This window comes from Perognathus longimembris, chromosome 2 (genome assembly GCF_023159225.1).
Source record: "Perognathus longimembris pacificus isolate PPM17 chromosome 2, ASM2315922v1, whole genome shotgun sequence".
Classification (NCBI taxonomy): Eukaryota; Metazoa; Chordata; class Mammalia; order Rodentia; family Heteromyidae; genus Perognathus; species Perognathus longimembris.
In genome coordinates, this window is record NC_063162.1 from 8,902,011 (window position 1) to 8,916,063 (window position 14,053).

The 14,053-nt window shown below is 39.9% G+C and overlaps 1 protein-coding gene across 3 annotated transcripts in view; it reads right to left on the reverse strand.

Annotated features, from left to right (window-relative positions):
- The window catches only part of LOC125345988 (SEC23 interacting protein), a 44,533-nt gene that overhangs the window by 14,018 nt on the left and 16,462 nt on the right, over positions 1–14,053 (reverse strand). For all 3 annotated transcript variants that reach the window (XR_007209833.1, XM_048338113.1, XM_048338112.1), the window contains exons 9-15: positions 12,804–13,012; positions 12,347–12,465; positions 11,649–11,801; positions 9,031–9,126; positions 3,532–3,729; positions 1,309–1,464; positions 85–187 (exon numbers count right to left, since the gene is read on the reverse strand). Coding sequence is in view for 2 of the 3 variants with exons in the window: in XM_048338113.1 (XP_048194070.1) it covers positions 85–187; positions 1,309–1,464; positions 3,532–3,729; positions 9,031–9,126; positions 11,649–11,801; positions 12,347–12,465; positions 12,804–13,012 (1,034 nt within the window). In the remaining variant the exon portion in view is untranslated. The remainder of the gene's footprint in view (positions 1–84; positions 188–1,308; positions 1,465–3,531; positions 3,730–9,030; positions 9,127–11,648; positions 11,802–12,346; positions 12,466–12,803; positions 13,013–14,053) is intronic.

Consider the following 14,053-nt stretch of genomic DNA (forward strand, 5'->3'; position numbering starts at 1 on the left):
CCAGCTAGTGTTAAAAAAAAAGTTAATTCACTACAGATTACAATGTGATGGGAAGAAAAAGGCTTTACAATATTTGTTTCTTACCTAAATGAAGTCTTTTTCTGCCTTTGTGATGTGGAATGAGAACTGCTTTTAAGTCCAAATCTGGAACAATCATAGGTTCTAATCTATATGCCACTGGATCAAGCTTTGTAAAGAGAAAAATTCGAAATTAATGAAAATTTTCTTTTGAGTTGTATGCCTTAGTTGGGTAGGAAAAAGGCTAATAGCCAACCAGAGATTCTATTTTTCCATACTTTGTTCAAATACTGAAATCGTAAAATCTTCAAGTTTGTAGGTAAAATTACCTTGCAAATGAGACAATATTACTTCTTTTTAAATTTTTTTTAGTCAGGGGGCTGGGGATATGGCCTAGTGGCAAGAGAGCTTGCCTCGTATACATGAGGCCCTGGGTTCGATTCCCCAGAACCACATATACAGAAAACGGCCAGAAGTGGCGCTGTGGCTCAAGTGGCAGAGTGCTAGCCTTGAGCAAAAGGAAGCCAGGGACAGTGCTCAGGCCCTGAGTCCAAGGCCCAGGACTGGCCAAAAAAAAAAAAAAAAACAAACAAAAAAATTTTTTTTAGTCAGTTGTGGGGCTTGAACTCAAGTCTTGGGCACTGACCTGAGCTTTTTTTGCTCAAGGCTAGCACTCTATCATTTTGAGCCACAACTACTTCTAGTTTTCTGGTGGTTAATTGGAGGTAAGAGTCTGACAGACTTTCCTGCCCGAAGTAGGCTTCAAATCGTGATCCTCAGATCCTAGCCTCCTGAGTAGCTAGGATTACAGGCATGAACCACACCTGGGTCAATATTACTTTTTTTTTTTTTTTTTTTTTTTGGTTATGGGGCTTGAGCTCTGGGCCTGAGCGCTGTCCCAGAGCTCTTCAGCTCAAGGCTAGCTAGCACTCTACCACTTGAGCTGTAGCACCACTTCTGGTTTTATGAGAGTTAATTGGAGATAAGAGTCTCACCAACTTTCCTGCCCAGGATGGCTTTGAACCGTGATCCTCAGATCTCAGCCTCCTGAGTAGCTAGGATTACAGGCCTGAGCCACCAAGCCTGGCTCAATATTACTTTTCTTTAAACAGAGTTTCTGGCAGACATGTTTACTGAGAAGTATCAGACTATCTCTTTTAGGACAGAGAGCTGAACCTTGTAAAGTCAAGATCAATATGAGTTTCCAAGAAATAAAGCCCTGAGAATCTGTTAAAATGAAGAGGTCAGGCTCTTCAATTCTTCAACAGAAAGCAAATTCAAGTTACTCACTGGATGATAAATATTGAAGAATCCTTTACAAGTAGGAAGCCTGTAGTTCTCATCTATCCTATCCACTCCTCGAATAGTGAGAAACATGGCAATCGGAGATCCCAATGCAAAGAAAATTTCTGGTTCAAAGTCTAATGAGTTGTAAGAAACAGAAACCTAGGAAGAATCAAACAGCAATAAAAGATTATCATTTCAGTGTCACATACACAAAACTCTTCTGAATGAGTGTTCTTGGAACTGCATTTACTTAAAAGAAGCAATACAGATTGATGACTTAAAAGGATAGCTTTTGCTAGCTTACAATAATTTCGCTTTTAAATCTTCATTGGCTATTATATCCTCTGACTCTATCTTTTTACTTACTCTTTAGTACAATAAACATATATTACTACTATTACAGAAATCTGAAGAATCTGCAGTCATCCTGCCTGTGTTTGAATATACTGTTCACTCACTGTGTAACCTTGGGCCAATTTCTTAACCTCTCTTACCTCTGCTTCAGTTTCTACATCTATAGTACATGCTCAAATAAGAGCACAAGGCCCTGAGTTCAAGCCCCAATACTAGCATAACAATAATAAATAAAAAGCATGCTTATAATACCAAAGTCAGGGCAATGAAAAAGTCTGAGGCTTCATAAAATGTGATGGCTGACCCTAAACATTCTATGGTGTTACTTCCAACTGAGTGAGTCTCTAATTAAGACATTTCCTTCTATGAGAAAAATGATTTTTCACAAAAGAACCCATTTTAGATATTTGCATTTAATCACTGAATAAAAGGCATCAATACCTACATAATAGTACTGGTAGTTTATAAGCCTCTTTTAGGTTTTTCACAGCAATGCAGGAAAGTGTGTTGGGGCTTGGAGGCAGGGCCCGAGCACCATCCCTGGCTTCTTTTTGCTCAAGGCTAGCACTACCACTTGAGCCACAGTGCCATTTCTGGCTTTTTCTGTTTATATGGTGCTGAGGAATCAAATCCATGGCTAGGTGCATGCTAGGCAAGCACTCTTCTATTAAGCCATATTCCCAGTTGTGTGTGTGTCATTTTAATTTCTTAAGAAAGAAAAGCAATAAATAGCCCTTCAGCCACATGTGTCTCTATCATGCATGGTGGGGCAGGAAGTTTGGAAAATAAAGTTATCTCTCCTGCCGGGAAAAAAAAAAAAGGAGAGAGAAAAAGAAAGAAAGAAAAGCAATAAATGGTATAATCTAAGGGCATTACAAAGGTCCATTGAGAGAGGAAGGTAAGGCAAAACTCACCAAGCCCACTTCATAGATCAAAAGAAGACACAGTAGTGACACAGTCAAGTCAGTGGCAGAATGAGGACTCTGACCCACAACATCTACTTCCAAACCCAGTGTTCCTACTTACTCCATCAGGCTGCCATCCTGACAGGCTGTACTTCACACCCCCAAGCCTGACTTACCTTTGCAAAATAAAAAAAAGAGTTATTTAGGGGCTGGGGATATGGCCTAGTGGCAAGAGTGCCTGCCTCATATACATGAGGCCCTGGGTTCGATTCCCCAGCACCACATATACAGAAAGTGGCGCTGTGGCTCAAGTGGCAGAGTGCTAGCCTTTAGCAAAAAGAAGCCAGGGACAGTGCTCAGGCCCCGAGTCCAAGCCCCAGGACTGGCCAAAAAAAAAAAAAAAAAAGATATAAAAAAAAAAGAGTTATTTACAGGGCATGGTTCAAGTGATAGAGCACCAGACATGAACAAATGAGCTAAATGGGACCTTGAGGCCCTGAGTCCAAGCCCTGGTACCAGCAGAAAGAGAGGAGAGACAAAGACAGAGAAAGAGAGAGAGAGAGAGAGAAAGAGAGAGAGAGAGAGAGAGAGAGAGAGAGAGAGAGAGAACTTTAAATATAATCTTTAAAAACATGAGCAGTTTGTTTGGGTCAGATGTCAAGTTCCATGTCGTGTGCTTTATGAACTGCCTCTTGATATGTCAGATGTTCTATGTCTTAACTTTTTCCTACCAGTCATAATTTAATAGCATTAGTCTTATAACCACTAACAACAGAAGGGGCTACAGTTAGACAATTATGTTAGAATATACATAAATCTCTTACTTTGGACATTATAAAAGCAGCATAGAGAAAAGTCAACTTTTTCCATATAGCCCCAAGTACATGTTATATAAGAATACAAAGCTGCCCATATACTAACTGCTTCTGATACCAAACATGTAGCCATGGTCGACTCATAAACTTACCTGTCCTGTGCCCACTTCAAAAGACTCATAATCTACACGCACAGAAGACACATAAGCACCAACTGGAAGTTTCCTCTTTGACTCGTTGGACTCTGAAGGGAGAGAAGCCGTTTCTTTGGCTTTCTGAGCATGCTCATCTTGTCCTTTTGTCAAGGTGGCCATCGCTGCCTTCCTCTCTAATGCCGCTTTTTTCTGTTCCTAAGAAACACCCAAATATCCTAAGATCATCTTTAGGAAAGTTCAGTTCTTGGTGGTCACTGAAAAACATACTATCTCACTATTAAGGAATGACTAGTGGCATAGGAATAACAATACTAGATTACTTGGAAAATGTCCTTTTCAGAGATTCACATGGAATATTTAAGAAGAAATGTCATGCTTTCCATTATTTACTTAAACTTAAGGGGAAAAAAAAGACTATCAAAGAAAAAGTACAGCAAAATCTAAGTATTGGCTATCTTAGATGAATGTCAAAAGTATTTTAAGAAAGCGGATACAAAACAGTACATACTGTTGACTCTACTTCTATGAATTTCTAGGACAGGCAAACCATTCCATAATGATAGAAATCAGAAACAGGATTCATAGAGAGGGAGGAAATAGCTGGTAAGAAGCATAAGGAGCTACCTGTGGGACAGAAATGTTGTTTCTTGTTTTAGATGGTTACATACAACTGTCAAAACTTATTGCCCAGAACACTTAAGATCTGTGCATTTCCATCAACAAACAAGAGCTAAGGGCAAACACATAAGAAGAGTCATGGCTAATGAGACAAAGCCATTTCTGGTGGTTTATGGTTACACCCTTAACTCCACAATGTCAGGGGAATGGGAACACTTGCCGTAGCTGGCTGACTTGCCTTCTCTAAAGGTTTCAGGAATCTTTGGTCCCTAAGCTGTGAAGGGGTATTTGTTCATTTTCATTTCAAGAGCTATCAACAACTGCGAAATAAAACAGTTTTGGCTAACTCTGGTCCCGCTTTTTCACTGACATTAAATCAGCACCATGTTATCCATGGGCCACACAGAGCAATCGATGCAATGTGGCTGAGAAGATTTCATAGTCTTCCAAAGCCAATTACTTTTGGATTAAAAAAAACAATAATAAGGGCCTGGGAATGTGGTTTAGTGGTAGAATGCTTGCCTAGCATGCCTGAAGCCCTGGGTTCAATTTCCCAGTACACATAAACAGAAAAAGCCAAAAGTGGCAGAGTGCTAGCCATGAGGAAAAGAAGTTCAGGGACAGTGGTCAAGCCCTGAGTTCAAGCCCCAGGACTAGCCAAAAAAAAAAAGCCAAAAATTTTAATCATCAAAACATTTTTCATAATCACAATATTGGCGCTGGGAATGTGGCTTAGTGGTAGAATGCTTGCCTTACATGCATGAAGCCCTGGGTTCGATTCCTCAGTACCACATAAACAGAAAAGGCCAGAAGTGGCACTGTGGTTCAAGTGGTACAGTGCTAACCTTGAGCAAAAGAAGCTCAGAGACAGTGCCCAGGCCCTGAGTTCAAGTCCCAGGGCTGGAAAATTAAATCAAAATATTCCCATGCCATAATTTAGATATTCAAGCAACTGCAGTCTATAAAACAAGCTCCTTCTATAAATTTTTCAAGAACTACAGAATCCTTTTCTACCACTGTTACAGAATCAGATTAAGGAGATGAGGCCCAGTGACTCATGCCTGGAATACTAGCTACTCAAGAGGCTGAGATCTGAGGATTGAGGTTCAAAGCCAGCCTGCACAGGAAAGTCCTTGAGACTCTTTATCTCTTACGTAACCACAAAAAGGTTGAAAGTAAAGCTGTTGCTCAAGTGGTAGAGCACTAACCTTGAGCAACAGTAGCTCAGGGACAGCATCCAGGCTCTAAGATCAAGCCCCAGGACTGGCACAACAAAAATTTTTAAAAAGATTAAGAACATGATTCAGGGCCTGAAGACACAGCAGCTCCCTCATTTCTGACCTGCTTTATAGGCCTGTACCTTCCTACTGTGTGTGGAGCACTGCACCTGCATACAGGTGAGGAGCCTGAGCAGCCGGTGCACCTCTATATTGTAGCTTGGGCCTGACCAGGCTCTGAAGCTTCCTGGAATAACTGCAGAACATGTCAGTGTGAAGCCTGAACAAAATGCAGTCGAAAATAATCAAGGTAGCCAGAGAGATTTCATTTGACCAGAGGTCAGTTCAAGTTAGGATGCTTTGGCCATTGTTTGTAAGATGCTTCACTGCCTTCTTTGATAATTGTGCTGTGTACTGGAATATCAGCAGATAAACATTTGAAGTGCCAAGTGCTCCACCAGGCAATCAAGCCCCTGACAAGTTACTGCCCCAATAACTAATGTATACATAGCAGGAAGGCACTGGCACCAAAAGTCCCTCGCAGCACCCCCCACTAACAGTCCCAAGGTCGATAACAGGTGAAGGCTGACCCCAGATGTCTTTTGCAAACTTTGACTGTCTTGCTCTGAAGTGACAATGCCCCAGCTAATCAGGAATAGATAACACACTAAAGGTTAACCAATTACATGTCTTTTTAACCAGGAATCCCCTAGACTTGTTTACTATAAAAACCCAGTGGAATCTGTGGTTGGGGCCTTCGTCCATCTTGGCTGTGTCCTTGTGGGCGTAGGTCCAAGCTCAAGCTTGCTAATAAACGACTCTTTTGCTTTTGCATCAGAATTGGCTTCTCGGTGGTCTTTGCGGGGGGGGGGGGGGGTCTCAAATTCTGGGCATTTCACAGGAGCACCACCAGCACTTATAATCCAGTTACCACCATGTTCATCAGCATGCTAGGGAACTCAGGTGTAACAAAGAATTGTTTGTGAATTGCAATGGGACAATGATTCAATTTTATACCGGAAAAATTAGATGAAAAATACCTGTAGGGCTGGGAATATGGCCTAGTGGCAAGAGTGCTTGCCTTGTATACATGAAGCCCTGGGTTTGATTCCCCAGCACCACATATAAACAACCAGAAGTGGCACTGCAGCTCAAGTGGTAGAGTGCTAGCCTTGAGCAAAAAGAACCCAGGGACAGTGCTCAGGCCCTGAGTCCAAGCCCCGGAACTGGCAAAACAAAACAAAACAAAAAAAAAAAAAAAACACCTGTAACCTGCATGTTAATAACTTTTCTTTACATTTAATCAAACACAGTTAGCACTACAATGTCTTCTACTTGTTCCTTTCCTCTCCGTGTTCAGGTTTACACTCAGCCGTCTCACTCTCGGAACACCACCTGGCTGGATGAGCCTCTAGCTTCATCCTCTTCCAGCTCCACTGTGCACGGTCACTGCGTGAACCTCTGCCCTCACCCCGCACTGTCCCCTGGCCCACACAGGCCTCCCATCAGCACACAACAGACACTGATGAGAGGGACCAGGGACTCATGGCTGCTAAAACAAAAACATGCCTTAAGTCACAGAAAAAAGGGCCCAGCTGATTAAATAGATTTTGTCTCAATTTTCAAATCTACAAAGGCATTTCTTTTTGCCACTGTACTCTGTATCAGCTAGGAGGTTCTGATCAACAACATAAGTCAGCACATAATGTTTAAAAGCAAAAAGAATCAATACATTCAACAGTTCATGCACTGTGGATGTGTGCACATATGCGTGCATATGGCTGAAATGTCAGAATGTGTCTTATGACATGTATTTTTAAATTTTAGATTTCTAAACAAGTTAGAGCTAAAAATGTAAACTAAATAGAAAATGTCATGCTACAAAATTCTGTTGACAGAATAAGCAGGTTAGCATTTTATGATGATTATTAAAAAACACAACTTTCACAGCTTTAAGAATACATCTGAAAACTATTCCTGTAGGAAAGACGATCCCAACCTGCTACTTAGGCCTTCAAAATCCTTGTCCCTTCCCCATTTCCAGTGCACCTGATGCTCCAGGTACAGGATACACATGCCTGCTCCTAGCCAGCCACTGCCATTGATCCTACAAGCTCGAGTGTAACATGCTGGGAAGTATTCTCTCACCAACCTCAGTCCCCTCTCAACAATCCAGAACAACACTCCACTCCCTCATCGGGCTCTGACAGCACTAACTGCCTCCTGCCATAGGTCTCGTGCCTGTCATGTGGGATCAACACACTCTCCCTAACTGGGCTGCACACTCAAGGTCCTTCTCTAAATCCCAAGAAATAAGCCCAAGCAAGGTCTGACCTAGAAAGAGATGTTCCATTAAGTGCTGACTGACTCAATTCCTTAGGCCAAGAATGAAAAATCAGGTGATAGTCACATATTAAAAAGTGGCATGTTAATGTCCAAAAAAAAAAATAATACCAATGAAGTTCAAAAGACAAAAAGATCAGAATTGGACACACAGCTTGGTGGTAAAGCATTTGCCTAGTATACACAAGACCCTGAGTTCAAACTGAGTGGGGGGGGAGGGGAACTAAGAGGGAGAGGAAGTAGGAGAAAAATTAGGGAAGGGTTAACAAGTTTGAAAAGATATGTACCCACCGCCTTACTTATGTAACGGTAACCCCTCTGTACATCACCTTGACAATTAAATTTAAAAAATAGATAAAAAGATCTTTAAAGACCATGTTGACAAGGAATCCTATTTACTCAGAAGATAGAGACCAAGAGAATCATAGTTCAAAGCCAGATAGAGAAAAAAGCTAGTGAGACCTCATCTCAACAAATAAATTGGTAGTATACTCCTATAATCTCACTTATACAAAAGATATATATAAAAAGATCTCAGTATGAGGCTGGTCTTAGAAAAAGCCAAGGCCCTATCTTAAAAATAATCTCTATCAAAAAGGGCTGAGGACAAAGTCTTCAGTGGCAAATTGCGTGCCTACAGTACCAGGTCCTGAGTTCAAACACAGTACCACAAAGAAGAAAATAAATTAAAAGTTGCTAACAGCAAAAATAAGATAACCCCCGGTATCAAGAAATAAGATATCTTTGTTATTTAGATTTTCTAATTAATCAGAAAATCTCTATAGAATTAGTCTGATCATTAAATCCAAATTAAATAAGTTTTTCCCAGGGTATTTTTTTATGCTTCTGTCATTTAAGGAGCACTTAGGACATGCTTCCTCATCTCTAGATGGCAAGGCATGCTGGGTGAGAGGCTTCGCCCACTATTTCCTGCTCGCTGAAATCTATGAGGAAGGAACCATTATTCTCATTTTAGAAATGAAGGAAACCAGGCATCACAGAAATTAAGCCAATTATGCATGAATGTGTTCTCGTGCCAGGAGTGAAGGCACTTGACTCCTCTATCTGCCCGTAAGTTTTCACACCAGAAAATCCTCAATAACCACTGTAAAAAGCTGAAAGCCTTTTTGTTCTGGGAACTACCTCTGTTTGGGGGCCCCTAAACAGGCATTTAGCTTGATATGGATTTAAACCCAGTTCTTATGGACTCGATCAGCTCCATCACTGTGTACTAGCTTACCCAACCACAGACCTCTAACATAAAAACCAACAGGTCAAACAATGAAGATTAGTGTGAGGGTAGAGATATAAACTTTACCAGTTTGGCTGCTTTACGTTTTACAAAGTTAGCTATCTTCTTCCTGGGTCCAAGAGGTATCCCCATTTCCTTCAAGTCATCAACTGTACACATGAGCTTTAAAAAAGAAACACACCCATGAATCAATCCACAGGTTGATAAAATTGCAATACAATACAAAGTTATAAATAAAAAAAAAGAACTCAAATGGCACACAAAATGACATGCTGAACTGAAAAAAATAAAAAGAATGATAAGAATCAGTCATTTCCTTAAAGTTAGGCTTGAGGTTTGTTTTTGGTAGTAAATTTAAGCCTTAAAATATTAGGCCTCTCCAACCTAAAACATTCTACTTTCTTTTTTTAATTAAAAGACACATCCAGGTTTATATGTAACTGCAAAATCTCAAGCATACAATGAAGTTCCCCTTCCATTCTGTCCCAACCACCCAATTGTCTCTGCAACAACTGCTGGCAATTCGTTCCCTTTGCCAGAGCTATCTCATGTACTTTGAGTATATGAGTATGAGAGAGAGAGAGAGAGAGAGAGAGTCCTCTGTACACACAGAACTCAAATCCTCTCTTTCACCAGAATTTCCATTGCTGCCTCATCTGTTCACAGGCACAGGTCCTCCGATGTGTAACCACACAAGTGATTGAACCAGGCCCACCAATGAATGTTTGAAGGAGTTTCTAAGGTTTCATGTATTACAAAAGTGCTCAGCAAGTGTACTGAACATATTCTTGGAACTCCTGCTCTATACAAAGTATTTCTAGCAGTAAAATTGTGGAAACGAAGACGTAATTTTTACATGTTAAAAGATTGATAATCACAGCTGGTGCTGGCAGCTCATGCCTATAATCCTAGCTACTCAAGAGGCTGGGATTGAGGACTGAAGTTCAAAGCTAGCCTGAGCAGTAAAGTCACATGAGACTCATGTCCAATTAAATACCCAAAAGCTGGAAGTGGAAATGTAGCTCAAGTACTAGTGTTCAGTAAAAAAGCTCAGGGGCATTCCTAGGCCCTGAGTTCAAGCCTTAGGATGCACATGCACATGCACACGCGCACGCGCACACGCACACACACACACAAAGATATCACAAAATTCCATAGAAATTGTACCAATTTATTTTCACCAACAATATGTACTAGCACCTATTTTGTTTGGTCAAGATGGTAGGTTAAAAAAAAGACCTCACTGCACTTTTTCTTTTTTTTTTTTTTGCCAGTCCTGGGGCTTGAACTCAAGGCCTGAGCACTGTCCCTGGCTTCCTTTTGCTCAAGGCTAGCACTCTTCCATTTGAGCCACAGCACCACTTCTGGCCTTTTCTCTTTATGTGGTGCTGAGGAATCGAACATAGGGCTTCATGAATGCTAGGCAAGCACTTTACTGCTAAGCCACATTCCCAGCCCCTCACTGCACTTTTAATTTGCATTTCTCTTATGACTTTATATATGGTAAACACCACTTACCTTCCTCTCTATAAATAATCCTTACATATTATTTGCCTGCTTGCCTAGCGCTCCTCCACCAGCTTCCTAGACATTCTGAGTATTAAGGAAATCAGCGCTCCCCGTGATGCATGGTGTGCATGCTTTCCTAATCTATCACTGGTCTGTAGATGCTGCTTATAATGTTTACTGATAAGCAATTCTATTTCTCTCATGGCTTCTGGGTTAATATCATACTTAGAAAAGCCTTTACACATTTATTTTAACTCAGGGCTTTAAGCTTCTGAGCAGGTGGTCTACCACTTGAGCTATGACCCCAGTCATTGACACCAGTTATTTTTCAGATAGGGTACTCTACTTTTTCCCAGGACCAGCTCCGGGCTTCAGTCCTTCTGCCTCTGTCTCAAGTAGCTGAGGTTACAGGTGTGAACCATCACATTCAGTTTGTTGAGATGAGGCTCCCACAAACTTTTTGTTTTATTTGTTTGGCCAGTCCTGGGGCTTGAATTCAGGGCTTGGACACTGTCCCTGAGCTTCTTTTGCTCAAGGCTAGCACTTTACCACCTGAACCACAGCACCACTTCCAGCGCTTTGTGTTTATGTGATACTGAGGAATTGAACCGAGGGCTTCATGCATGCTAGGCAAGCACTCTACCACTAAGCCACATTCCCAGCCCTCTCACTAATTTTTACCCAGGCTTAGCCTTACACCATGATTCCCTTATTTCCATTTTCCAAGCCGGTAGGATTATGGACATAATAAACTGTGTAGAACCCTGTTTTTTTTAAATAATTCTTTTGTTTGTCATTTCTTCTTAATTTTTAAGAATTTAAGTCTTTGCCTTATGGAAGAATATTCTTTTCTTTTCTTTTTTTTTTTTTGTGTGTGTACAAACCCTGGGTCTTGAACTTAGGGTCTGGGCACTATCCCTGAGCTTTTTTACTCAAGGTTGGTATTCTACCACATAAGCCAAAGCTCCACTTCCACCTTTACTAGTTAATTGCGGGTAAGTCTTGCAGGCCTTTCTGCATAAGCTAGCTTTGAACTGCAATCCTCAGATCTTACCTTCTCAGTTGCTAGCATTACAGGGATGAGCCATCTGTGCCCAGCTTTTAGATTATTATAAATTTTTTATCTTATACACAGAATAATGTTAAGAAAAAATGAATCAAATTATCATCAGTACCAGAGATTCCATATCAATCTTTTCTTTTTCAAAAGTGCTAACATATTCAAAGAGGCTAAGTGCTTCCAGAGTTTCTTGCAAAGTTAAGACTTTTTCATTTTCAACATCAAGGTCACATGATTCATCCAAAGGCAATTTTGACTCCTCAGGCATCTTAATAAAACAAAAAAAAATAAGGGGGAAGGGTCATTATAGAGCTAAGGAAAAAACACCCATAAAGTCTCTGATCTACAAAAAAAAATTTTAAACAAATTTTCTGGCCAGCAAATCATAATTTATATCCAACATGTCAACATTTTGAAAGATATAAAACTAGTAAGTCACTTGCTCCAATTTCCTACAATAATCTACGTTTTTAAGCATAATAAACTTTCACATTTACATGCATAAAGGAAAAGGAATAATGAGAACTTCAATGAACTATATAATTCTATTAAACTTCTTTGTTTTGCTTTGCTTTAGAGATGGTATCTATTTATGCTGCCCAGGCTGATCCCTGAACTTGCAGTCATCCCACTTTAGTCTTCCAAGTAGCCAGGGTTACAGACATGTACCACCAAAGCCACCTCTTCAGTGTACTAAGTCTGTACATATTCTGATATATAAAAACAGCTTCAGAAAATAAGACAGATTTTGGAAAATGGTTTGGCTCCATCTCTATCTAAGTCTAACATTAACAGGATCATGTAAAGACATACCTGCTTTTCTTGAAAATTCAGCTGCTTTACAACTCCATTAGCAATAGCTGCAGACCCCATAGATTTTGAGATATTCAAATCTTTTTGATTAGACAGGATATCAAACAATATTAAAGAACCTAAGGGAAAAAAGCATTTTGTTTATGTCAGTGATAGTGTATTTACGATACTAAATAAATTTTCCTACTATTTTTTCAAAGTACTTATGCAGAAATCATACAAAAAAAAAGAACTGATGCTCACTATTCTTGGTTTTTTTTCAAACAGAAGAAATTAAACCACACACCACCATTCATGTAATTGTAGATAAGAAAGGCAGAATCTAAACTCAAAGCATTCATTTCCACCCTCTATAAAATGTTAGATGTATAATTCTAAGTTTCATATTAACAATGTCACCACACTAAAATCAGTGATAATTTAACATGTTTACAATGCATAGAAGTGACAGTTTTACCTAAGCTGTGGCCTGCAACAGAGACCTTTCCTTTGAAGTCTGGGTTCCGACTCATGAACAGGGCATGGAGACGATTTATCTCCATTCCCACTTTTTCCACAATTGTCTGGCAGTAGGTGGGGCTGTTATAAAATAAAATATCTAGCAAGGTTTCATTGGTAAAGTGACGAAACCGGCCAATACTTGGCAGGGTAATTTTCTTAATATTCCTGTTTAAAAAGAAAAACAATGTTATTAGTATCAACCTCTGTGGATATTTAAAGTTTAAAATTTTGTTTCTGAAAATAGAGTACAAATGTATAGAATAATCAGTCTAGATTTTTTTTTTCTTTTTTACCAGTTTTAGGAATTGAACTCAAGGCCTCCCGCTTTCTAGACAAGCCACTACTACTGAGACACAACCTTCAGCTGTGGATTAAACAGTCTAAATTAAATCAATTCATAAATGTTACAGAATAATTACAATTCTGTAGGCAGAATTATATGAATAGATCAAAATTAAACAAAAAAAGTTATTTGTACCTACAACTCTACTATGAATATGGAGATTCTCTGAAGAGTTGCTATATAAAATAGGTCATATGAGAAGACTCCTTTTTTTTTAAAATTTGTACTTCTATTTATTTTATTTTATTTTGCCAGTCCTGGGGCTTGGACTCAGGGCCTGAGCACTGTCCCTGGCTTCTATTTGCTCAAGGCTAGCATTCTACCACTTGAGCTGCAGCGCCACTTCTGGTTGTTTTCTATATATGTGGTGCTGGGGAATTGAACCCAGGGCTTCACGTATATGAGGCAAGCACTCTTGCCACTAGGCCATATCCCCAGCTCCAAGAAGTCTTCTCTTCTTTCATGCTGCTGTCAGGTCTTGAACTCAGGACCTTGTGCTCCCACTCGGCCTCCTTCACAACTGGCTCTCTACCACTCCAGCATTTTACTAGTTAGAGATGCGAAATATGAGAACTTTTCTACCCAAGCTGCCTTGGAAGTGTGACCCTTCAGGACTCAGTCCTTATAGTACTTAGGATTACAGGCATAAGTTACTAGCACCCAGCTTTATATTTCATTTTTAAAGAAGAAAGCCTATACTTCCATTTTTCAAGGCGAACACTTTACCAGTGGGCCATATTCCCAGTCCTTACACTTCCATTTTTCTTCCAACTGGAAATCTAAATACCTGACAAAAATTATGGACAGAAGGAACAAAAGAGAAAGTAACATAGAATAAGAAAGAATGGATTGAAATCCTTTCC